This window comes from Ochotona princeps, chromosome 11 (genome assembly GCF_030435755.1).
Source record: "Ochotona princeps isolate mOchPri1 chromosome 11, mOchPri1.hap1, whole genome shotgun sequence".
Lineage (NCBI taxonomy): Eukaryota > Metazoa > Chordata > Mammalia > Lagomorpha > Ochotonidae > Ochotona > Ochotona princeps.
The window spans coordinates 24,489,549-24,516,749 of record NC_080842.1 but is presented as its reverse complement, the minus strand read 5'-3'; the positions used below and the strand labels follow the sequence as shown (position 1 = coordinate 24,516,749).

General features: G+C 41.5%; 1 protein-coding gene across 4 annotated transcripts in view; it reads left to right on the top strand.

The window, feature by feature from the left end:
- Positions 1-27,201, top strand: part of PRIMPOL (primase and DNA directed polymerase) — a 102,854-nt gene that overhangs the window by 71,299 nt on the left and 4,354 nt on the right. For all 4 annotated transcript variants that reach the window (XM_058669934.1, XM_058669933.1, XM_004579259.2 and 1 more), the window contains 6 exons: positions 2,138-2,285; positions 12,929-13,216; positions 17,832-17,994; positions 20,580-20,668; positions 25,437-25,526; positions 25,606-25,714. In XM_058669934.1, the coding sequence (XP_058525917.1) occupies positions 2,138-2,285; positions 12,929-13,216; positions 17,832-17,994; positions 20,580-20,668; positions 25,437-25,526; positions 25,606-25,714 (887 nt within the window). The remainder of the gene's footprint in view (positions 1-2,137; positions 2,286-12,928; positions 13,217-17,831; positions 17,995-20,579; positions 20,669-25,436; positions 25,527-25,605; positions 25,715-27,201) is intronic.

The window sequence follows — 27,201 nt, the reverse complement described above, 5'->3', positions numbered from 1 at the left end:
TATTTCTGTCTCACATCACATTTAGTGTGGCTCCATTGTTAGGGACTAGGCTTTTTGCTTTGCTATTTCCAAGATGTTGCCTCATTCATATTGTCCGAGGTGGCTCATGCCAAGTTGTTTGCATCCTAGTCAGTAGCAAATGGAGAAAGGGCAGTGTATGCTCCTCCCTTTAAACAGTACCATTTAAAGTAGCATACCTACCTTCTGCTATCCCACTGGCAAGACTTAAGACACATAGCTATGCCTTGTAAACAGAGGCTGTGAGATAGCTTTATTCTAGCTGGCCTCCAGCTAAGAATTGGATTTTGGTTTTTTGTTTGCTTATACGGTATATTTGTTTTTATTGGAAAGGAAGATTTACAGAGAGAAGGGGAGATAGAGAGCAGTCTTCTATCTGCTGGTTCCTTCCCAAGTAGCTGCAACGGTTGGAGCTGAGCTGATCTGAAGCAGGGAGCCAGAAGCTTTTTTGGGTCTCCCATGTGAATGCAGAGTCCAAAGACTTTGGGCCGTCCTCTGCTGCTTTCCTGGGCCCCAAGCAGAGGGCTGGATGGGAAGTGGAGCAGCTGGGACACCAACTAGCACCTATATGACATCCTGGCTCTTGCAAGGGTAATGATCAGTCAATTGAGTCATTGCACTGGGCCCACAAACTCATCTCACCAGGCCTATGATTTTGTTTCTACAGAAGAGAGAGAAAACAGGTGTTGAGGGATAACCTGTATAATGCAAAACATACCAAAATAAGTAAGTTAGTATAAAACTGTAACTATGTAAGTACTGCAGAGTGAGCTAAGCTACATGGGGGAGTTTGATGTAGTTTGGGATGTTGAGGCAACTTCTCAGAGAAAATAAGAATCTACTGGAGAAGAGTCAGGAATGGGGGGAGTGTATGATGCTGTAATGATGCCAGATAATGTTAATCTAATTCATTACATCATTGGGTATCAAAGTACTTGATAGTTGTAAACCTTTTGCTGATCTCAAAATAACCCTATCTGGTAGGTCTTTGTTGACTCATTTTGCAAAGGAGAACACCAAGGCTTAGGGAAAAGTGCTTCAACGCTGCCAGGCCAATACTTTGAGGCCTTTTTGGTGGGCCCTATCCTAACTCCTTAGTCTCATTTTCTTGATAGACTCTTCAGTGGTTGCAAAAGTTAGGTGCTATTATTACCTGCTAAACACAGTTGAATGTTAAGGTCTGGGTTTTACTGATTACACAGGTGGTGAATGTCAAAGCCAGAAATCAAGCCTAGATCTCCGGCTCCAAATCTTGTGTTCCCAGCTAGATGCTTGCTGCTTCTCTGCAGTGCATAACTGCTTTCTGTGGCAGCAGCATCTGGCCCCCAAGGGGGGTTTTGGAGGTGGTTTTGGGCTCAATATGAGTGAGACTTTTGGAGAATTAGGATTACAAAAACTAAAGAGTAAATTTTAATTCAGAGATGATATTTAAAGACATGCTTATGGGGCTGGTGCCGTGGCTCAGCTGGTTAATCTTGCACCCTGCAGGTGCCATTATCCCATATTTGTGCTGGTTCATGTTCTGCCTGTTCCATTTCCAAACTGAATCCCTGCTTATGGCCAGGGAAAGAAATAAAAGATGCCCCAAGCGTTGGGCCACTGCACCTGTGTGGGAAACGTGAAAGAAACTCCTGACTTGGAGGGCAAGGGGCTTGGGGAGAGGGTAAGGGAAATCCCAGAGACTATGGAATTGTATCGTAAAATAAAAAATAAGATAATAATAAAAATAAAAAGACGCTCCTGGCTTCAGATTGGCTTAGCTTTGACCATAGTGACCATTCAGGGGGTGAACCAGTGGATGGAAGAACTTCGTTTCTTCTTCTCCCTGCAAATTTGCCTTTCCACTAAAATGAATCAATCTTTTTTTTTCTCAGAATGCTTAATAAGAAGTACTCTTATTGTGATGTTAGAGGAGGTTAATGTACAGATTGGTTGCCTATGATTTTTTTTAATGTACAATGATTTTTAAATGTCAGGTTTTGTATTTATAAATAACATACATATTCTGATAAGCAAAATTTTTTTAATGATTTTAATTAGTTAAACCTATTGTGCCACGATAGTTAAAATTTGTTCATAGAAACATTTCAAACAAAAAATATCTACATTTTGTTTTTAGTATGTATGCAGAGAGCTTCAAGATTTATATGGTATAAATTGCTCGGCTATAGATGTTTTCAACTTGGATTCTAGCACTAAAGAGAAGTTTAGCCGCCATTTAATATTCCAGCTCCGTGATGCAGCATTCAAAGATAACATCCATGTTGGTAAGTGCAGTGCTTTTTTTTTTTTAAGATTTATTCATTTTATTACAGACAGATATACAGAGAGGAGGAAAGACAGAGAGGAAGATCTTCCATCCGATGATTCACTCCCCAAGTGAGCCGCAACGGGCCGATGCGCGCCGATCCGATGCCGGGAACCTGGAACCTCTTCCAGGTCTCCCACGCGGGTGCAGTGTCCCAATGCATTGGGCCGTCCTCAACTGCTTTCCCAGGCCACAAGCAGGGAGCTGGATGGGAAGTGGAGCTGCCGGGATTAGAACCGGCGCCCATATGGGATCCCGGGGCGTCCAAGGCGAGGACTTTAGCCGCTAGGCCACGCCGCCGGGCCCAAGTGCAGTGCTTTTTAAAAAAAATCAAGGCGTTATTTTATAAGTGTAGTTCTTCTGTTCCTCTTGAAAGTGTAAACATACATGCTAGGTTTTATGGTAATTAACCTAAAATGAAATGTGATGTTTCATGTTTTCAGGACTTGCGTGATGGTCTTATCATCCTGTTCTGGGCACATCAACTTACTGGAAATAAATTTGGCATTAGTGATTCTCATCCTAGATATCGGGGTGGCCACATGTGTCCTGGTACGGTCTGTGCTCTGTTTCCTGGATGATAGCGAGAGACTCTTCCATTTCAGGCTTCACCTGTGATGCCTTGTGTCTGCATTTCTGACCATCACCTTTGCCATGGGGCTTGAGTCCCAGGTCCTATCAAGGAGTTCTAGTTGCTTATTCCAGGTAGAACTTCAATGCTGGGATGAAGTCTAGACATACAGTCCTGAAAGCGGAACCAGGGTATTGGCCCCAGGATTGGGTGTTTATAGAGATACAGGTTTAGGTAGAAAACCATGTCAGTACCATATGGCGGAATGGAAGCACCAGAATCCAAGGTCTCAAGAAAGGCCAAAATCCCGAGTGTTTGTGAGAGCAGCGATGGGGGTTCAAAGGATTGGCTGAAATCCAGATAATAGGTGATGTCCTCGGAGCTGCAAGTGTGTAACAGTTTCACAGCCACATAGGGTAAAGTCATGAATGGAGTCACTAAAGGACTGACCTAAAAAAATCAAGAACCTCGTTGCTAGTTCATGATAATGCCTCATCACAGTGCCCTATGTTCTCAGGCCTCCTTATCAGCTCTCTGTTTTCTGTTCATTTAGTTGTAGTTTGTCTCTCTCACCCCTTAGATCTTAGCAATTCTGGGACCTGTTCTTGACCCTCTTCCCACTCACTGCTTTGCCGGATGACCACTATTAAAACTTCAGTCATCAGCTGTGTTGATGGCTCTGAAAGCTTTATATTCAACCCAAATTGTCCTCCTGGATGCCAGCTTTCTTCTACACGTCTCCAGCACAGACAGTTCAAACTCAGCCTGTCCTGTAACAAATCCCTTGTCTTTTCCCAGCTCTTGGCTCCTTCTGTGATCTATCAGAGAATGGTGTCACAATCTACTTGACTACCCAAGTAGAAATCCTGGGGTTCTCTTTGACCTCTGTGTACCTGCTCTTTGAGTCAGTCAGTAACAGTAAGCTGGTTAAGTACTCAAACCCTTCAGGACTATGTCACTTTCCTGAAGAAGTGCTGATGGTGTAACTTGCAAAATGAGGCCCTTTGTACCCTAGCTTGGTCTGTTCCCACTGTACCTTCCTTTCCCACTCAAATCACTCTCTGGCCCACATTTCCTCTCGTCCACTGCTATCTGAACAGACACACCTCCTGTGGCCTGGTCTTACAGCTCAGTGCAGATCCCGAGTCATCAGTGAAGGTGTAACCCTGTGAGGGAGGTTGTTATTCCTCCAGGTTGCAAAGAGTACCCAGTGTTTACCATGTCAGAGCACTTACTGCTTCCTGTTTTCTTCATCTTCTCCATTTCACTTAAGATTTCTAAAGGAAGGAACCATGGCTTTTTCTTCCCTCCAATTTTTAGGGATGTGTTATCTACACATGCTGATACATATTACAGTGTTTCTTACTAAAAATTTTTAAAATGTTTTATATAATAATTCAACAGTGCAATATTTCAACAGATGTGGATGGTGTAAGCTGATAAAGCCAACCTCCCCACGGTTCCTCTGCATTTACTGCCTACCAGTTCCTCTCCTGAGTTCTTTATGTACTACATAATGTGTTGTGATTTGTAGTTACCCATTGTACAGTGAAGCACTGGCATCTATTCTGACTGGTCTGGTCCCTTTCTCCTTCCTTACTTCCAAGTCTCTGATAACTGCTGTTCTCAGTTCATACTGACTGTGCTGTTAACTTCCACATATCAAAGAGATTTGTCTTTCTGTGTCTCACTCGTTTCACTTAATGTAATGACCACCAAAACATGGGTTTTGCTGTTGCCAGAATCTCCTTCCTGGTGCAATAAGTCTGCAGTGGGTGTGTATTGCCATACTTTCTGTATGCATTATTCCATCCATAGACATTCAGATTTATTCTGTCACTTGGTTGTTGTGAACAGTGTTGTAAACACATGAGAGTTTCGTACTCTAATGTCATTTTTTTCCTTTGAAAAAAAAACTTATTTTCTCATTTTTATGAAATAATCATTTCAGGTACATAGTAATCGTTTTTATTTATGGAGGATATCTGTCCTTTGGAAGTAAGGAGATTGCTTATGTTAACAAATGGTTCTGAAATCCCCAAAACTGTGATATCTGGTTTGTAAGAATCTTAGGATATAAGAACATTAATTTCATTAGAACAAATGAGAAGTGTATCATACATTTCCTAATATCAATCAAATGACGTTTCCTAGTAAGTGGTCCTTAGTGCTTCACACTTTGATCAAACTATCAAAATAGTCGCAGTTATAACCACAAATTGTTCTGGGCCTAGTGCGATGGATCACTGGTTAATAGTTTGTGTCCCAGCTGCTCCACTTCCCATCCAGCTCTCTGCTTGTAGCCTGGGAAAGCAGTAGAGGACAGCCCAAAGCCTTGGGACCCTGCACCCATGTGGGAGACCCAGAAGAAGCTTCTGGCTCCAAATCAGCTCAGCTCTGGCCATTGCGGCCATTTGGGGAGTGAACCAGTTAATGGAAGATCTTTCTCTCCTCCCTGGTAATCTGATCTGATGGCCTGTCATGATAGCATAGTGGATAAATCCTTGCCTTGCAAATGCCAGTATCCCATATGGGCACTGGTTCATATCCTGTCTGCTCCACTTCCCATCCAGCTCCTGCTTCTGCAGAGAAAGTAGTAGAAGACAGCCCAAAGCCTTGGGACCCTGCATCCACGTGAGGGATCTTAGAAGCTCCTGGCTTCAGATCGCCTCGGCTCTGGCCATTGCTGCCACTTGGGGATTGAACCAGCAGATGGAAGATCTTTCTGTCATTCCTTCTCTCTGTGAATCTGCCTTTCCAATAAAAATAAATCTTTTTTTGAAAAATGCCTTCTATATTAAAAAATTGCTCTAAAGTTAAAAAAAAAATTAAAATTTAATTTTGTCATTGATCTCCAGAATGGAAGAACTGGGTCCTATGATTTATCTATTTATAGTTGTTTGAGGAACTTCCGTTCTGGTGGCTGAGCATTCGCATTCTCACCTAATATCTAAGCATTCTCTTTACATCCTTGCCAGCATTTGTTTTTGTGTGTGTTTTTTTATGAAGATTTATTTTTATTACAAAGTCAGATATATATATACATAGAGAGAGAGAGAGGAAGATCTTCTGTCCAATGATTCACTCCCCAAGTGAGCACAACGGTCGGTGCTATGCCAATCCGAAGCCAGGAGCCAGGAACCTCTTCCAGGTCTCCCACGCAGGTGCGGGGTCCCAAAGATTGGGCCGTCCTCGACTGCTTTCCCAGGCCACAAGCAGGGAGCTGGATGGGAAGTGGAGCTGCCAGGATTAGAACTGGCGCCCATATGGGATCCTGCTAGGCCACCGCACCAGGCCCATGGTTTTTTTTTTTTTTTTTAAAGTTTGTATTTATCTTCATTTTATTTGAAAGGTCAAAGAGCATTTAGCCACTGGTTCTCTCCCTAAAAGGCTACAGCAGCCAGGGCTGGGCCAGACTGAAGACAGGAGCCAGGAATTCAGTCTGCCTTTCCTGCATGGGTAGTAGGGACTCAACACTGAGCCATCACCTGCCGCCTGCCAGGGTGTGCATTCGCAGGAAGCTGGACAGCAAACGGAGAGCCAAGACTTGAACCAGTAACTGATACAGGATGTGTCCTTCCAAAGCCATCTCCTGGTCACTCCACCCAATGCCTTTCCCTGTACTTTGTCTTTTGATAATAGTTATTTTAACTGGGCTAAGATGCTATTATAGATTTGATTTGCATTTCTTTGATGGCTTATGTTCAGTATTTTTTTAATGCATGTTGACCATTCATATTCACTTCGATGGATTCTATTCTGTTGGATTTTTTAAAAATGAATCCTTTGTCACATGAATAGCTTGCAGATACATTTTCCCATTCTTGCATTATTTCCTTTGATGTAGTGAAGCTTTAGTTTGATATCATCCTATTCATCTAGTTTTGGATTAAAAAAATATTTCTTTGAAAATTTTGAGACAGAGCAAGCTCCCAGTCTGCTGGTTCAATCCCTGCATGCTCACAACAGCCAGAGCTAAGTTGAAGATGGAAAATGGGGCTGGGAACACGTTGCCTTCTCCCATACAGTGACAACCAACTGTATGGGCTGGCGTCATTGCCTCCCTCTACTTCCTCTGCGTTTGTAGGAAGTTGAATCAGGAGCCAGAGTCAGGAATTGAACTCTTGCACTTCAGCACGCGAGGCAGGCATCTCAGCCACTAGTCCAAATGTCAGTTCTCTTATTTTCTTTTGTTGCCTGTGCTTCAGGAATGTTCAAAAAATTACATACTGATTGAAAATTTTCTCATGATAATTTCATGGTTGCAGGTTTTAGATTTAAGTCTTTAATCCATTGGGAGCTGATTTTAGTATAGACTGAGAGGAGTAGAGTTTCAGTGAGGATGGATATTCAGTTTTCCCAGCACCATTTATTAAAGAGACTGTCCTTTCTCCAGTGTGTATTTTTGATGGCTTTGGCAAAATTCATTTGGCTCCATGTACCCGTTTGTTTCTGATTTCCCTAATCGGTTCCATCAGTCTGCATGTGTACTTTGTGCCTGTAACAGGCTGTTGTATTTGCTCGAGCTCTATTTATTGTATGTCTTCAAATAAGATGTTGTGAGGTCTTTAGCTTTTTATTTGTATTGTTTTATTTAGAATATTAAGAGACTGTTGTGCTTCTATAAGAAATTTTAAGTTGTTTTTGATGGGGATTTCATTGAACCCTTAAATTGCTTTGGGAATTTTACATGTTTAAGGAATACTAAATCTTACAATCCATGAACAAGAGAGCATCTTTCCATTTTGTGTTTGTGTCTGCTTTGAGTTTTTTCTGTTAATATTTTATAATTTTCATTGTAGAAATTTTTCACATTGGTTAAATTTGTTCCTAAGTTTCTTATTTTTGTAGCTGTTTTGTCAGGATAGCTTCTATGATTGCTTTTTCTACAGGTATATAAAAATGCTATTGACTTTCACACATTCGTTTTCATCTGCAATTTTGCTAAACTTGTTAATCAGATTTAATAGGTTTTTGGTAGAATCTTTAGATTTTTTGTGTGTGAATGGAATCATGTTATTAGCAAACAAACAGTCTTCCCTTTTTCCTATTTATGATTTTCATTTCTTTCTCTTGCCTAACTGGGTGGTTAAGTTTCACAATTATTACTAAAAAACAGTGGTAGGAGTAAACATTGTCTAGTTCTAGTCACTAGAGTGAATGCTTTCAGCTTTTCCCTATCAAAATGATGTTGGCTGTGAGCTTGTCAGTAATCATCTTTGTTAAGTTGATGGATAGTCCTTCTTTTCAGATTTTTTTTTTCCATCATGAATTTTAGTAAATGCCCTTTCTGTGTGATTTTATCATTTTTATCCTTCTGTTATGTATTGTAGTTATTGATTTTTTTTAAAGATTTATTATTTTATTACAGTCAGATATACAGAGAGGAGGAGAGAGAGAGAGGAAGATCTTCCGTCCAATGATTCACTCCCCAAGTGAACCGCAACGGCCAGTGCTGCGCCGATCTGAAGCTGGGAACCTGGAACCTCCTCCAGGTCTCCCATGTGGGTGCAGGGTCCCAAGGCTTTGGGCCGTCCTCGACTGCTTTCCCAGGCCACAAGCAGGGAGCTGGATGGGAAGTGGAGCAGTTGAGACAGGAACCAGTGGCCATATAGGACCCTGTCACATGCAAGGAAGAGGACCAACCAATCGAGCCATTGCATGGGGCCCTCTGATCAGTTGTGTTGGTATGATGGAGTGAGTGCCTGGGAGGCTTCTGTCCCCAAGGACAGTGTAGATCACAGCAGTGACTCCTCTCAAGGCACGACACTCCTGTGGCCTGCACTCTGAGGGCTGGGAATGACGGTAGAACAAAGCTATGGTGGGTTCTCCCCTTCCCAGCTCCCTTGTCTGTGACTGCTGTGGCTCCCCCTTGCAGCTGGGATTTGCTGGTCTGAGGCATTCCTGCACATGGGCTCCCTGGAGGCTCTCCTGTTTGCCCTTTCCTCTGCAGTGCAGATCCCCTGGTTGTGGGACCATGGTCGCCATAGCTGATTGGTTTTTCCTCTCTCTTTGCCTCTCATAGTTCTCCAAGTCCTGTAAGTTTCCCTTTCTGAGGTCTCATGTTGTTCCTCAGGCACCCAGCTCAGGATGAGGTGGTGGCAAACACTGGTACTGTATCCTGCCACCTTGGAAATTTGGATTCATGGACTGTTTCTTACTGTTGTATTTCCCAGAGTTCAGTACATAATAATAATGTTGCCGTCGATACTATCAATACCACAGCAGCAATACTAAATACAATGAGGCATGTAAGAAATGCTTGTGGAGTTCATGCATGCATGTTCAGTAGGTACTGTCAGAGTGAAGAGGCAGAGTCCTAGGCAAGATATTTCTTTGATTTCTATATGTTTGTATCTTCTTTCCTCATAGGCTGCTGTTTGAATATCAGCCAGAAGGCCAAAAACAAACAAAAACCCTGAGAATCTGTTGCTATGGAAGAAGGGCAAATAGAAATATGTCAGGTCCTTTGAAGTTTGTTTTGGATATCTCCTGAAAGCAGATGATTTTCAGTCTGAGCTTTGAATAAATTTATTTCATGTATTTGAAGACAGGCTTTACATTTAGAACAACACAAGCAAAGGCAGAGGCCTAGTAAAGCACTCAAAACAAAAATGAAAGCAAAATCATTTGATCTTTATCGTATGAGCCTGTGATTGCTTTGGGGAGCAGTGGACCCATACTCAGACCCGATACCTGGGATGTTGTCCGAGGCACTTTTCTCGTGAATCGTTGGAGGCAGGGAATGGGAAGCGTCATAGTTTCCTCTTCAATTCCCTTTCCACAGTGGAGCTCTCAGTGATTCCAGCTGTTCTTGCTAGCCTTTCAGGGAAAGCAGAGAAGCTCAATCATAGACTCTGAACTGTCCAAACATTCTGTTGTGCCAATCTGCCAGCATTCCTGACTGATTAGTTCCCTTGACCTATTGCCAGCCCAGTGCTAGTCCCCATCTTAATGAGGGTCAGAGTGATAAGATTAGAGAATGGAAGGGAAAGGCAGGGCTGATCACTGGGGTCCAATATACTGCTATTTGCTTAACTGCCTATCATTGTACCCTGGTCACATTAGCTGTCTGCCAGGGTTCAAAGGCCCCAGCCGGCCTCTGTAGTGCTGCTACTGTCACAACCCTTTCTGAAATCGCCCATCCACTTCTCTTACTGTCTGTGGACAGTCAGATGTAATTTGAAGTTTCCAGGAAAATTAACTTTATCAGATGTGTGTATGTGTGTTTATTGCTTTGCTGTCCTTTGAGGTATCACAGTTTCTTCTCACTCAGAGTTTACCTTCTCTATTGTTCTAGAAATAATCATGTCTGGATATCATTGGATCAAATGATTTTGGTTTCATTTTGACTTTGAGTGTTTTACAAGAAATTGCATTGGTTTCTTTAGGAAGGGAATAATTAAGGCTGTGGTTTGAGTTCCCAAGCCTTTCTGGTAAATGAAGTAACATATCCAGACCATAACATTTCCAGAGATTAAACAAATTTTGTAGTATTGCATTTTACCAATGTTGTCATAAAGGAATGCAGCTTAACAGTCAAATCGTCACTTGATTTTGTGGCATAGGTTGTATATAAATTTAAAGAAGCTACAGGTTACTGTGCCAAATTTTCATTTTGTAAGTTTTTAATTTTTGGGCCAGTGCGATAGCCTAAATTCCTCGCTTTGCACGTGCCAGGATTCCATATGGGCACCGGTTCATATCTCAGCTACCACACTTCCCATCAAGCTCCCTGCCTGGGCCTGGGAAAGCACTCGAGAACAACCCAAAGCAGTGGGCCCCTGCACCTGTGTGGGATCCCTGGAGGAAGCTCCTGGCTCCTAGCTTTACATTGGCTTAGCTTTGGCCACTTGGGGAGTGAACCAGCAGACAGAAGATCTTTTCTATCTCTCCTCTGTATATCTGCTTTTCAAATTAAAAAAATATGTATTTTTATTGGAAAGGCAGATATACAGAGAGAAGGAGAGACAAGGGAAGATCTTCCGTCCAATGGTTTACTCCCCTAGTGGTTCTAACAGCTGGTGCTTAGCCAATCCGAAGCCAGGAGCCAGGAACCTCTTCCAGGTCTTCCACATGGGTGCGGGGTCTCAAGGCTTTGGGCCGTCCTCAACTGCTTTCCCAGGCCACAAGCAGGGAGCTGGATGGAAAGTGGAGCTGCCGGGACTAGAACTGGTGCCCATACGGAATCCCAGCGCATTCAAGGTGAGGACTTTAGCCAGTAGGCCACGGCGCTGGGCCCTACTTTTCCTTTTTAACATGTGGAGTTCATGCTGCAGGAATTATGCTTGTGATTATTTATTGGTCAGTCATTTGGTCTTACCACATCACACAGGATACAAATATTGGCAAATGATTTTTTGAAGTCATTTTCTGAACTGGACATTGGACCAAAGCTTCTAATACATGAAATTGTTAGATCATGCTAGGGTAGATATTGGAATGGTATTTTTAGAGTTAGGTAGGCTATTGCGCTGGTCCCTAATTTTAATTTTACATTTTATGATACAGTTCCCCAGGGATTTCCTTTTTCTCCCTCCCTACTCTCCTCCTCCCTGCCCCCATTGTTTTTCATGTATTACAATAGTATAGTCCTCAACCACAGTCTTAAGTCCATCATTCTGCTATTTAAGCAAATCCTGACATTGTAGGTATAAAAAATGGTAGAGTCCAGCATCCTATTGTCAGGATAATTTTACAATTTCACTAGGACTATACCAACTTTTCATGGTACAGATTGGACACCGTAATTCTGAGCTTTCAGGATGCACGTTGAGATACAAAGTATACTTCGGTTATGGTTGTGGATTTGACCTCCAGGGCATAAACCATCCTATGACAAATATGGGGGGCGGGTAGTAGGAAGAGTCACAGCCTGACAGCTGTGGGAGGCAGAGTTCTCTGGGCATGGCATGGCTGACGGAAGAGAGAATGAACTGTTGAGAGGTTTTCTACCATCTGTATGCCAGGTGGTTATGGTGGAGATTCTATTTCTCTCCATTGGTTTGGAGCCGTTTCCTTATATAAGCATTCTGTTCTTTCTTCATTAATAGCAAGGATAATTCTACTCAGTTTTTATTACTAAAGTGGTGAAGACATGCAGTTAGCCTAGTGGTTTGGGCACTGGTTGAGACACCTCCCCCCCATTTTCCATGTTAGGGTAGTTTTGTTTGAGCCTGGCTCCACTCTCCTTTAGGGTTTCCTGCTAATGTACACCCTGGGAGCTAGCAGGTGGCGGCTCAGGTGGTGGTCCCCATCACCCAGATGCAAGACCTGGATTGAGTTCCTAGCTCTTGACTTCAACACAGCTCAACTACAACTATTGTGGCATTTGGGGAGTAAACCAGTGGATCCAAGTTCTCGGTCTCTCTCTGCCTTTCAAATAAAATAATCTTGCTTTTTTGGTGACATATGTTGAGCTATTCTGGCAATATTGACACACCTCCAATTAGCCTTCTCTTCTAAAATGTTTTGTTTATAAACCTGTAACACGCTTCCATGCCAGTGGAACTTCTAAAAAGATTGCTTAAGAGGGAAGAAGCAGTAAGAGACATGTTGCAGTTTATAACAAGATAATTTTAAAACCATAAATCAAAGGAAGCAGCCTTGCCTGTGAAACTCTCATGTGCAGATTTTTAAAAGATTTATGTATTTTTATTGGAAAGGCAGATTTACAGAGAGAAGGAGATGCAGAAAGAGATCTTCTGTCCACTGGTTTGCTGTCCAAGTGGCCGCGGTCAAAGCTAAGCTGATCCGAAGCCAGGAGCCTCTTCTGGGTGTCCCGCGCAGTGCAGGTTCCCAAGGCTTTGAGCTGTCCTCCACTTCTTGCCCAGGGCATAAGCAGGGAGTTGCATCAGAAGTGGAGCATCCAGAATATGAACTAAGCCCATAAGTGATCCCAGTGGATCCAAGGCAAGGATTTAGCAAGGCTGTTGTACCAGGCCTCCTTATGTGCTGATTTGAGTCTGAATCTTACATTTAAGTTTCCAGGAAAGAAGAATTAAGTTAATCATACCACCTTTTCTCCTTAGGTAATTTTGTGAGAACAGTTTTACAACCTGCTATTGACTTAATTGCCAGTGAAGATGATGTCAACCTTCCAGAGACAGTGGGCCCTGGATTTTCTCATTTGCCTGAAGCGCTGATAGAACAAGGAAGTTCCTTTAACAGAATGTCCCAAGATATGGGCCTAAGAGAGAACGGGACATTGAATTCCAGGAAACAAGACAGTCTGGGATCAGCTAAGCAAAGTGATCCTGATCTTTCATTTTTAGTTGTGAAGAATAACATGGGAGAGAAGCATCTCTTTGTAGATCTGGGTGAGTAACACAGCCGTCTTAGACTGGCCTGGCCTCCCCTTGGATATGCCCATCCAGGCTATCACTGTGCACAGGATTCCTGCCACCATCACAGGCCCCAGCGAAAGCCCACGTCACTAGCTGAACATGATTGGCCTGACTAGGCTTTGGGCATCTACTAGTTTAGAGATCTTGTGGAAATCTTGTGACCATAAGCATTAAGTTGGATGCAAGAACTCACATAGCAAAGTCAAGCTGAGCTCTGTGGTAGGTGCAGGTTTGTTGATAACAGCAGGGGCCCTCAGGTTTGTTGCACAACCCAGCTGGTGACTTCCTCAACCCCACCAGGCTCTCTTTGCATCTGTTTGGTTTGGGTCTCTGGACCTGAGTGTATAGGAAACACTAGGCTGGCCAGACTTTCTGTGCCTCAGGAGACAGCTCACTGAGGTCCTAGCCTGTGATCTGAAAAGCCAGAAGGAGCACTTGTGTCATCAACTAGCCCTTCAGAGAGCTTCGGCTCATACAGGTTGAAGCGAAGTAGTTTTAAACTGTTGGCAAGGTTTCCCTGCCAACAGAGATAGCAAGATTGGGGATTGTTCCCGGTGTGTTATCTTTCTAGTGTCCCTGAAAAATGAAGTGGCAGAATTTGGAATTGTAAGTCAGTTAAGTGCAAATGTGTCAGTTTGGGTAGGAACAATGATGAGTTACAAGTAGATTAGTGTCCGAGTTAACCTTGTTGCTGTAACAGAGAGGCCAAGGCCAGGTACATACATAAAGAAGTTTATTTAGCTCACATCTTTGAAGTGTGAAAGTCTGAGATTGGATGGTCTCCTCTGTCAGTCTCTGGTGCGAGCTTTCTAGTAGTATCATAAACATGGCAAATGACGTCACGAGGTGGAGAGAATGCAGCAGGCCTAGTCTTTATAATCTGCTCTTGGCATTTACCTGTCTCTGCAAGACCAGCATCAGTTCCTTCTCTGTGTGGGGCCCATGGCCTAACCACTGCTTGCCAGGTCCCCTACCTGTTAACATTGCTGTATTGAGAAATATACTGTAACGTGAATGGTGGGGGGACAAACCATATCCAAAGCATGGCAAGGAGCGTTCTTCCCAATGAATACCTTGTTAGCAGAAGGTGGGATCCAGGCTGAGCAGCCTATAATCAGATAGGACAGTGTATAGTGGAAAGAGCAACGCTATCTGGCAAATGCACTCCACCTCTCACTCACTCTTGAACTCCCCAAGCAGAATAACCAACTCATGGCAGTTGTATCCTTGAAGTATTCCTAGGGTAGAAATATCAGGATAATGCTAAGAAAATCCATCTGATATTCTCGAAAGAAATATTTTAACAGTATATCTCAGTTTAATTATATACTAAAAGAAGATGAGGAAGTCTTTTTCCTGAACTATTTGAAAGGCTTAGGAATTTAATAATGTATGCAAATTTTTATTGTATTTTTTTTAAGCTTTATCCTACCGTAGGTCTATGGTATGTTTTGAAATTGGGTATTGTCATGCCTCCAGCTTTGTTCTTCTTGCTCAAGAGAGCTTTAGCTATTTGAGGACTTTTGTATTTTCGTGTTAATTTTGAGATTTTTTTTTCCCCTAATTCTGTGAATGTTGATGTTTTCATGGGGACTGAATTAAATCTGTAAATCACTTTGGATAATATGAACATATTAAGTATTATTAATTATTCCATTCTTTTAAAAAATATTTATTTTTATTGGAAAATCAGATATATGGAGAGGAGGTGAGACAAAAAGATCTTCCATCCTTTGATTCACTCCCCAGGTGGTCACAACCACTGGATCAGTTGCTTTTTGCGGAAAAAGTGCATGCAGGATGAGGACATCAGCCACTAGGCTGTTCAGTGCAGGGCCCGACTAATCCTTTTAATGTTGGATTCACTCTAATAATATTTTGTCCAAAATGTTTGCATCTGTATTCGTCAGAGATGGATCGATAGTTGTCCTTTCCCCTTCCCATTCTCCTTCCCCTCACATGTTGTTGCCGTCATTTTATGCTTCTCTGGCTTTGGTATCCGGACAATTCTAGCCTTATAGGGTAACTTTGGTAGAGTGTTCTCCCAACTTTTTGGAAGCAGTTTGGGAAGTAGTGCTGGTTTTTGCTTTAACATTTAGGTAGAACTGCAGCAGCAGTGAAGCCATCTGGTGCTAGGACTTTTGTTAAAGACCTTCTATTACTAATTCAGTTTCATTGCTGTTATTTGATCTGTTCAGGCTTTCTGTGTGCATAGTTCAATTTGAGTAGTTTATAGTTCCCAGAAATTTACTCATTTCTGGATAGATTTCCAATTTGTTAGTGTGTAATTGCTCATAATAGTTCCTAATGATTCCTTTTAATTCTGTGGTATCATAGAATAACATTTTTTCACCTCTGAATTTATTCATGGTATCATTAAATAATGTCTTTGTCACCTCAATTTATTTATTCTTTATGGTCTTGTTTTCTTGGTTAGTATTGCAGAAGTTTGTGGGATTTTGTCATCTCAAAAATTAATTTTTTTTATATTTTCTCTTGGATTTATGTTTTTGATCTATTATTTAACATTGAAACTATTTTGTTCCTTTCCAATTTCTTGAAATACATCAGTAGTTTCTTGCTCTTACTGCTGTAAAGTTAAATATTAGTATTGCTTTTTGCTATGTCCTTTAAGTTTTATTTTATTCTTTAGGTTTGTGGTATTTCTACTTTTATTCATTTCAAGAAATTGAAAAATTTCACTTTTTCTTTTAGGTATGGAGCTCAGTCTTCATGTATTATAATTCCTAAAATTATTTTTGCTATTTCTACTTTAGTTTCATTGTAATCAAGGTTTTATGTGTTTGATTTTTTTGAGACTTGTTTTGAGGCATAGTGTGTGGTTGATTTTTGAGAATCTTTATTAATGGGAAGAATGTGTATTCTGAAGCTGTTGGAAGAAATGTTCTGTTAATGTCATTAGGTCAAATTGGCTTATTGTATGGTTTATTTATTTACTTATTTATTTACAAAGAGCCAGATCTCTCTTCTGAGTCATTCTATCCCAAGATGGATTTTACAGCCCAACACCAAGTTCCACAATGCATACGGCATTGTCCTACTCCTCACACAGCTGGAGTCCTGCTACTTGTTGTCTGCCTAGCATGGGGGAGACGTGAAGGCACCCAGGCCAACTAAAGCTAGGCAGTACCTGAGTTTAACAGGCACAGCGCTCTGCTCTGTTGGTGCCTGTTTAAAACTCGGGGTGATGCAGGCCAAAACATTGTTCTGTCTTTTCAGAGCAGAGCTCTCTGCCAGACGTCAGGTAGCATCTAGAGGCTTTGTCTTCAAGTACGAATCTGATCAGAGTAGCTTTGGAGTTTGTGAGTGTGTAAGTGTGTGTGTGTGTGTGTGTGTGCTGTGTGTGAACACAGCAAGCCCAGTGCTAAGGTTCAAGACAGGGTCCGAAACTCACTTTCCCACCCTACTCCCCAGTGGCTGGAATCCTGGTGTACTTGGCTGCTGGAGGGTGAAGGATGGGTGGTGGATGCAGTCCCTCGGCTGCCTGGCGAAAGGTTCTCAGTCTATCTCGGGGGCAGGGAACAGGAGCCTTGTGCTGTGCCAGATTGCAGCATAGCAGGCCAGGTGCTGCAGTGTAAGTTTAAAGTCTGGACCTCTCCAGAAGTGGAAGGGTCACTGCTTATCATGAAGGGAAAGGTGATTCAGGCAGCTCTCCTGTATAATATATATAACAGTGTCTGTTATAATAAAACCAAGCAGTCTGAACTCTCACCTGGCATCCTTAGTTCTGGTGAAGCTTTGGTTATGAAATAGCTGAGAAAACTGGTGTCTCTTACCCTACCTCCTACAAAAGGAATTCCAGATGTATTATTGAAATATAACATTCATGTAGAAAAAGTTATTTCTATTTTAACTGGATCAGTGAGTTCATAGCAAGTGAACACACCTTGTCATCACATCACGCAAGAGAAGAAATGACCATGAGTCTGTAACGTCCTCTATGCCACTTTTGAACTGAATCCATACCCTCTTCCAATAGCAAATGACTGTTCTGTCTGATGTGCTGGATTAATTTTGTCTGTTTTTTAACTTCATAAGGCTGAAACCACGTAGTATGTGTTCACTCCCCAAGTGGCCAGGAGCTTCTTCTGGGTCTTTCACAAGGGTGTAGAGTCCCAGGCTTTGGGTCATCCTCTGCTGCTTTCCCAGGCCACAAGCAGGGAGCTGGATGGGAAGTGAACAATTGGGACACAAGCCAGTGCCCGAATGGGATCCTAGAAAATGCAAGGCGAGAATTTAGCCACTAGGCTACCATGCCAGGCAATTTCCATTTTTTATTGTTAATAACTTCTATTCAACTTTTCCATTTGTTTTTAATGGGAAAGTTGCTGCAAAACAACCTAGTTTGTTATTTCTGGATGTGGCATTCTTCCATGTCAGCTCTAGTTCATCTTAATTTGGTCTAATTTTGCTTATAGCTGTACCAGAATTCCTCAAAAGGTTCATGGAAAATCAAACTTAAAGATACGTTTATTTTGGCAATTATTGAAATCCTTGCATGTAAGGGATTTTCAAAACAATAGAAATTGTGTGGCTTTCATGCATATTACTTTAATTTTTAACATAGGAGTTTATACAAGAAATAGAAACTTCCGGCTGTATAAGTCATCAAAACTAGGAAAACACGTGACTTTGGAGATTGCTGAAGATAACAAATTTTTTCCGAAGCAATCGAAAGCTGTTTCTGAAGAGTACCAATATTTCCTGTCATCTTTGGTGTGCAATGTCAGGTATGTGGTTCCAGAATTAAAATACCGTATACTCCTGACAATTTATTACACTGTAAATGGCATTGTACATTCCTCAAATGTGAGTTGTGTAAATTCACTGTACCTCAAGAAAATGATACTTGGTTCTCAAAATTCTTTTTTCCTAAGTGGTATTTTATAACCACTTGGTTGTTATTTTTCTATGATTGTGCATATTTTTCAGTTTTTCTTAAATTCTTATTTTATAATGAATAATTCTATTTGGAAATGTTGATTCTCATTTTCTATACTTACATTTATGTAGCTTTCCGCAAAAATACTTCTTGAGATCATTATGATTATGTTACCTATTTATTTTTTTAAGATTGATTTTTATTTGAAAATGAGAAGGAGAGACAGATGGGAGAGGGAGAAAAAGAGAGAATTCTGTATCCCCTGGTTCTGTATCGGCTGGAGCTGGACTGGTATAAAGCTGGAAGCCAGGAGCTTCTTCCAGGTCTCCCATGTAGGTGCAGGGTGCCAGGACTTGAGCCATCCTCCTCTGTTTTCCCAGGCCATAAACAGGGACCTTGTGGTAAGTGGAGCAGCAAGGACTGTAACTGGTGCCCATTATGGAAGAAGATGGCCCCATAGGCTGAGGCTTAGCCTATGGGGTCACAGTGCCTGCCCCATGTTACCTGTTTTTTTCTATTCAACACTGTATTAGGAATATTTGCCAAATGAAGAATTTGCCAGAGCCAGCATGTGGTGCAGTGGGTTAAGCCATTACCTGTGGTGCTGCATCTCCTAGCTACCCCACTTCTGATGCAGCTCCCTGCTGATGTGTCGCCTGGGAGATGTGGATGGAGTTGCAGGCTTCTGGCTTTGGCCTGAGCCAGCCCCAGCTATTATGGTCATTTGGGAAATGAACTAGCAGCTAGAAGATTTCTCTCTCTTCTGTCTTTCTCTCTCTCTCTTAACTCTGCTTTTAAAATAAACAAATCTTGAAAAAGTAATTCTTCAGTAGTTGATTATAAATACAGCTTTTGATGTCTATATGCATTTCTGTTTAACTGACATACTGTAATTTATTGTCAGCCCTCCTGTTGGACTTTTATGCTTCTGTATTTTGGTGTTTTGTAAAAGTCATTTTTAAACAGAAATATTTGTGTTCATTTCTTTTTTCTGGACTGGCAGTGTTATCTCAAAACTTGTTAAATATCATTCCCATTAACTTGCTCTGACTCTTGTTTTAGCCTCACCTAGGTATTTCAAGGAAAAAAATCCTTAGAAATTAGTTTTATCAATAAATATTTAAAGTTTGCTGCCTGGGGAGCAGTAGTTTCAGTCCATGAAGTTGGTGTAAGCTGTGACCCCAGGAGGGTGGCCAGGTGGATGGCTGTAACTGACTCTGGAAGTTCTTCACCAACCTGTCTTGGAAGAAAGGTGAAAATCTGTAGTATTTTTGCTTTTAAGGTAAACATCATAGAATTTAAAAAGCTAAAGCTGAACACAAACCATTGGCAACAGTGCCCAGCACATTATTAATCAGTAGACGTTGATAGGCACTAGTACTAAATCTGGAATTCTAGAAGTGGCATAATAGTTGTATTAAAAGGAAAAGTGTGTTTCCTTCCATTTCAGTGTTGATCTTGCAGATATAGAGGTTTTTCTACTGAATTGCCTTGCCTCTCTTGTGTATCTAACTATATCCCATGTATTTTATTCCCAGAAGCAAAGGTTAAATGCTCTGTAATTATACTGTGCCTCTCCTTTGTTTCTTTTAATCAGTTTCCTCCTTTTTTTCTTTATAGTTTCCTCTTATTCACACTGTTATGATTGTAACAACAATTTCCAAGGCTCCTTATATTTGCAGATAACAATCATAGTTCGCTTTGCAAATACCAACAATATCCAGGGTTGGGCCAAGCCGAAGGTGGGAGCCAGAGACTCAGTTGGGATTTCCAGAACATGGCAAGATCCCAGATACTTGAGCTATCCCTATTACCTGCGCAGGTGCACACAGGCAGGAAGCTGGGATCAGATGCAGAGCTGAGACTCAAATCCAGGCTGTAACATGTGGTGCAAATGCCACAAGTTACATCTTAACTGTTAGATCGAATGTTCTCACCAAGGAAAAATGTCTTGTTTGTATTTAAGATTTATTTTTTATTTATTTTTTTAATTGCAAAGGCAGATAGAGAAGGAGAGGCAGAAAGATCTTGCATTCTCTGGTTCACTCCCCAAGTGGCCACAACAGCTGGAACTGAGCCAATCCGAAGCCAGGAGCCTGGAGCTTCTTCTGGGTCTCCCACGTGGGTACAGGGTCCCAAGGGTTTGGGCCGTCCTCAGCTGCTTTTCCAGGCCACAAGCAGGGAGCTGGATGGGAAGTGGAGCATCTGGGACACGAACAGGCACCCATATGGGATCCTGGCACATGCATGGTGAAGACTTTAACCACTAAGCTACTGTGCCAGACCCCAAGGAAAATATTTTAAACACTGCGCATCATACTCTTTAAAAACATTTTTCTTTAACAAATCAATAGGACTGGTGTTTTGTGGGGAAATGAGGCATAGATTTAGATGCCTGTTCTAATACAATTTTTCATGTATTTTCTTTTTCAGATTCTCAGATGCTTTACGAATCCTTACATGTGAAGCAACTCAGGATAACAGAAAGCGACCAGAGCATTTTAATAATACCAACATTTCAGGTGATTTTTAAAATAATTTCCTATTAGAATTTAAGGATTAGGGGCCCGGCATGATAGCTTAGCAGCTAAAGTGCTCCCATTCAGTGTGCTGGGATCCCATATGGGCACCAGTTCTATCCTGGCAGCCCCGCTTCCCATCCAGCTCCCTGCTTGTGGCCTGGGAAAGCAGTCGAGGACAGCCCAAAGCCTTGGGACCCTGCACCCGTGTGGGAGACACAGAAGAGGTTCTTGAATGCTGGCTTCAGATTGGCTCAGCTCTGGTCATCGCGGCCGCTTAGGGAAGTGAACCATAGGAAGGAAGATCTTCATCTCTGTCCTCCTCTCTGTATATCTGCCCTTCCAAAAAGAAAAAAATCTTTTTTAAAATTTTAAGGGCCAGAAACCCATTTTACCTTAAAAATTAGATCTAGTATTCATCTCCATTGATTATTGGAAATTACTTTTACATTTCAAGCGGAAAGAGTATTTTCATATTTGTGTGTTTCAAAACAGTACAAAATACTGTAGTTTTTTTTTTATGTAAACGTGTGAAAACAAAGGCTAAACATTCTCTTCACCTCTTTGTCCATAATCCAGGATGGCCATCCTTACAGCAATTTGCTACTTAATCCTGTAGCACACTTTCTTTATTTCCAGCACAGAGAGATCTTCCTCATGCTTTTGGTATGACTCTATTAGAATTCCTGAATATATTAGAATTATTTTGAATCTATTGGAATATTAGAATCTATTTTTGGTATGACTCTGTTAGAATTTACCCAAGCTTGTCCTGAAGAAAATACAGGTTTATTTTTTTAAGATTTATTTATTTTTATTAGAAAGTCAGATATACAGAGAGGAGGAGAGACAAAGATCTGTCTGCCGGTTCACTCCCCAAGCGGCCACAACAACCAGAGCTGAACCAATCTGAAGCTAGGAGCCAGGAGCTTCTTCCAGGTCTCCCACACGGGTGCAGGGTCCCAAGGCTTTGGGCTGTCCTCAGCTGCTTCCCAAGGCCATAAGCAGGGAGCTGGTTGGGAAGTGGGGATGCTAGGATTAGAACCAGTGCCCATATGGGATTCCGGTGTGTGCAAGGCGAAGATTTTAGTCACTAGGTTACCCTGCCTGGCCCAAACCTATAGGTTTTAATCTTAAGCTTCCTTACATAAGCCCTCCAGTAAACATTTTTATTGAAATATTTTGGTATATTATTTTACTATAAGTAGAGAAAAAAATGTGCAACACTATTGGATTGGTGACATACTGTGGAATATCTGTAGACATCAAATTAAAATGTTTGAAACCACTATATGTAAAACATCTATTTACAGTAAGTTAAAAAATTGTTACAAAAATGATATGTATAATAGTGTCACAACTTCGATTTATATAACTGTTCTGTAGAGTTACCAGTTTATTATGGTGTGTGTCATTTTAAAAACAGTGGTAAAACATGTGAAAGTAAGTATGGCCAGCTGTTTGGTGCAGTCATTTACGTTGCGTCTTGGAATGTGCATATCCCATTTTGGAATGCCTGGCTTGAGTTCCTGCTATGCCTTCTGATCCAGCTTCCTCCCGATGCTGCGTATCCTAGGCAGCCAGTGATGATTCAGTACCTGGGTCCTTTGGGAGACCTCTAGGCGGCTCCCAGCTCCTGCTCCAGCCTGGCCCAGACCCAGTTGTAGGCATTTGGGGAGTGAACCAAGAAATGGAAGATCCTACTCTCTTGCTCTCTCCCATTCCCTTTCAAATAAGATGGTAAGAAATAAAAATTATTAAGAAAAAGGAAGTATACAAAATATATATATATATATATATATATATATATATACTTGAAGCATGTTAAAATGATTATGTGAAATTCAAAATTATTTGGTTACTTTAGTGTTGCATTAATAGTAGCCATTGATTCTTGATTGGAATTGGGGTAAGCCTCCTCAATCCGGCTTCGCTGCAGATTCTGACTTCCCAGTTAACCTTCTGTCACTTGCCCTGCAAAACTTTCCTTCAAGGTAAAGATGGCTATGTGAATGACATCTTCACATTTCCTTGAGGAAAGGTATAATGAAGTATTCCCATGCACAGAATTCTTTCCCTTGGCTGGTTTCCAGGCAACAAGGGCCTCACATGGATCTAACTAAAACACATATGCCGCCCCTCATTTCAGCCACAGCTAAGAAACTCCAAATAGACGGCAGCTGATGGGACTAAGCACAGAGGCGCGGTGCTGTCTGAGCTGTGGGAGTGGGTTCTCGGTAGACAGGTCATATTCTCTCAGTTAATGCCGCATCACTTTCAGCTTTTTAAACAAATGTATTCGTTTTTACTTAGTTGAAAGAGATCTTTATCTACTAATGCACTCCCCAAATGCTCGCAATACCTGGGGCTGGGCCAAGCTCAAGTTGGAAACCTGGAGCTCCTCTGGCTCTTGTGCATGGAGGACAGGGACCCTGGTACTGGAACCATCACCTGCTGCCCTCTGGTGTGCGTACTAGCAGGAAGCTGGAGTCAGGAATGGACCGTGGCACTGTAATGTGGAGTATGGGCTCAATGCTGCACCAAAAGCCTGAGCTTGTTCACACCTTTAATTCCCACAGAGGAGCTCCTCCTGCTACTGCAGCCAAAGCACATTCAGTTCACACAAGTTGACCTGCCAGGCAGATAGCAGTCAGAGAAGAGCTGTAGCTGCTTGTCACAGCCGCACACATGCACACTGCCTGGGTAACATTTTCTTATGCATTTACGTCTTCTGGTTCAGCATTTTGACATTGATCTGGAACTCATTTCTGCATTCACATATTTCCTATAATTTCTCTGGGTATGATTTTTATGTGGGAAATGGAAATTTCATTTTAAGAGAACTGAGCATTTCTGTGTAAGTCTTTAAATAAAGTCCAATTTAAGTTTTATTTGAAAGACAAAGCAACAGAGTTGGGAATGGTGGAGACTGAGATCTTCTCTTCACTGACTTTACTCCTAAATGGCTACAGCACTCAGATCTAGGCCGGGCCAAAGCCAGAGGTCAGGAACTCCATCCTTGTCTCCCACAGGGGTGGCAGTAGCCTGCATGCTTAGGGCATTTTCTGCCTTCCCATGCACGTGAGCAGGAAGCTGGGTTGGAAGCAGAGCAGCTAGGATTTGAACAAGCACTGCAAGATGAGTGCCTGGTTCCTAAAATGTCTTTAAACTCAACTTGCTTGCTGTGAGTGTGCCACAATGCAGATAGCTTACAAGAAATTTTAGGGCCTGGCACAGTAGCCTAGCAACTGAAGTCTTCACCTTGCTCACGCCGGGATCCTATATGGGTGCCGGTTTTAATCCTAGCAGTCCCACTTCCCATCCAGCTCCCTGCTTGTGGCCTGGGAAAGCGGTCAAGGACGACCCAAAGCCTTGGGACCCTGCCACCCATGTGGGAGACCTGGATGAAGCTCCTGGCTTCGGATCAGCACAGCTCTGGCCTTTGTGGTCACTTGGGGAATGAATCATCAGACATAAGATCTTCCTCTGTCTCTTCCTCTCTGTAAATCTGACTTTCCAATAAAAATAAATCTTTTTAAAAAAGAATTTTTAATCAAACATTATTTCAGTAGTTTTAGGTACAAATATAATTTGTACCCTCTTAAGACCACAGGGAACATCCATAGCAAGCAAGCTGTGTTTGAGTCCTGGAATCACTAGAGAACCATGGAGACGGCTAAGAGGCTGTTAGAATGGGAGGATTATTGATGTGGCTGTTATGAAATGATGTCAATCCGAAAAATAGTTAAAAAAAATGTTCTAGATATGAGAAAAAATGTCTTTGGTATTTTGAGATTGCAATAAGCTTGTAAATTGCTTTAAGTACGATGGGTATTTTGATGATATTAATACTGTCAATATATAGGAATTTGATTTTAACAGATAATTTTGTACTATGAATGTTTACTGTTAGTACCAGGTGTGAAATATGGCTTTTTGTTATTGTTATACTTTTGTTTTCAAAAGATTAATTTTTCTGGCCGAAAGTCTTAATTATTTTAGAGGTAATCTGTGACTACTTTGCCATGTGTGTGTTTTTCCTTTCTTCCTGTGTGTTCCATGAGGAAGATATTCTGACTTTGTAGATGAAGCATGCTTATGCTTTATTGTACAAGAAGTCTTATGTTTTTAAAGCAAATAAAGGTGTTTAAAAAAAAAAAGAATGGGAGGATTAGGGCTTGGATTAGGTGACTGTGGGAGTATACACAGAAACTTGGGCATGTTTTATGTTGGGTACTATCAGGGACAAGTGTGACAGTTACCTCAATAACTGCCACCTAGAGGGGAGACTAAAGCTGTAGTAAATGTACAGCCACAGAAGTCCATTATTGGGTTAGCCACTGTGGAGGGGCACTTGGTGATTTTTGTGGTTTGCAAAATGTTTAGACATAATTACAGGGTACTCTTGTTTTTGTCATGAATCCTTATGACCACAGAGCGGCCTTAACTGACACTGAAGTCATTCTGGTTCACCAGGAGGTTGGTTCATTGCAACATCAAGCACTTGGATGTGAGGGGTTGTCTTTGTCAGAATGAAGGAAGCAGTGAAAATAACCTCAATTGTTTTGCCATGAAAATTCACTAACACTGGAGCTAAATGAGAAGTTTTAGTTTTACCTACTTCCTTATACTGTAACAAGAACCCGTGAACTGAGAATTCTCTAAAGAGAAAAAAAAGTGAAAGTTTGCAAGTGTACTAAACAGCAATTTAATTTTAACCTCTTTCTTTTCAGCTGTTATAATTTGTACATAATTCTTTTGTCTTTTGTAGTAGAAACCCTCGAAGGTTTTCACTCTTCACCCTACCCTGAAGTCGATCGGTTTGTTCTTTCCTTGGTGACTAAAAATGACATTAAAGGAGGTAATGCTTATATCAATTTTTAATAACTGTTATGTGATTCAGAGTCATTATATCTTTAGAAACATTCTGTGTATCTTAGGAATCAGACGGTGGAGCTACTTTTCCTCAGAAGAATTGCTGGTTTATGATATTTTCAAATATCGCTGGTGTGAAAATATTAGAAGAGCCCACAAGAGCAATAACATCATGTGAGTAACATTGTTTATCAAGGCCTTGTGTTTCTTTAGTCTAAGTGTGTACAACTTTTTTAACAAAATTGTACTGTAGTTAAGTTCGGTTAGGGGTTTTAATATTCAAAGATACCACACTGCTTCGAATATATGTCAGCTTTATTTGTACTCCATTTGATAAAATTCTCTTGTCCCGAGAAGAGGTGGGGACTAGGGCGAAAGCATCAGATGGGGAGAGACGGTGACAGAGGGTCTGTCCCTCCTCTACTGTATCCTGTGTGTCCCAGGCCCCTTATGGACTCTACACTGAAATGAGCAGGTAGGAGTGGGAGGAGCAGCCACTTCTGAGTGCTGCAGAGCTGCAGGTTCCTCAGCCTACACCATGTGAATGGAGGGGTCTCAGGTTCCTGGATGCTTGGTGCAAACGTCAGGCCCTCTTTCAAAGAACTTACAGATGCTCTGGCAAAAGAAGCAGAACAAAGGCTGCAGTAAAGCTAGACATATTTTAAATAAGAGAATGAGGCCAAAACAGAAATCTGGTAGCTATCAATTGCAATAGCTAATTTGTTGTATTTCATATTTAAAGTCAAAGTGGATACTCTTAGCATGCATGCTGGAAATGGAAAAATCACAGAGCATTTGCTGAAAATTCAGTACTGTGCTTGATATTGTTAACTCAGTAGTTTTTTGGGGTTTGTTTTGCTTTTGAATGGAATTCTCAGGAGCTGGTGGTGGTGCCCAGCACATTGAGCTGCACCTGGTGATGCTGGCATCCTATCTTCTGCTGCCTTCCCAGGCTTATTAGCAGGGAACTGGATCAGAAGTGGATTAGACGCTGAGACTTGAACTGGCACTCTGATACAGGTGTTGGCATCAGGAGCAGTGGTGTAATGCAAACTGTACATCTGTGTGTTAGAGGTACACAGCATGGGTGACATTTCCAGGAAACATCTCAAAATCCTAGATTCAAGGTTTATTTACCATATGCCATTTTAAAGGTAGAAACACCTTTTATAAGGTATTCTGTATAAATAAGGACCCTCCAGAGTTCATGAATTTTCATGGTTTATGGTGTTCCTGGTATCTTAAATAATTTTTTACACTTGCTCTAAAGCAACAAGAAATATCCAAGAGTTTTAATAATGAAGTTACTTTCATACAGCCTATCAATGTCTGTTTTAACAGTATGTTTGAAAAAGAATATTCAGAAATCAGGAGGAAATAGCTGTTCATGTTAAGTGCTATGACTTATCAGTGGGGGATGTATGTTCTTTTTGGTTTTGTGTGATCACAGACTGGACACCACCAACCCACCTCATTTGTTTTCCACATTGATATTGGTAGAACTTTCTCATAACCACCACAAAGAACCCAGTTCTACGGATAGGACATTATCAGATGCAATGAAGTACAATGTCATGTTAAGCCTCTGCAGAGCAAACAGGTAGCTTTAACAGGAACTGGCATTGTGCAGCAGTGCGTTAAGCCACCACGTGCTTGCTGTG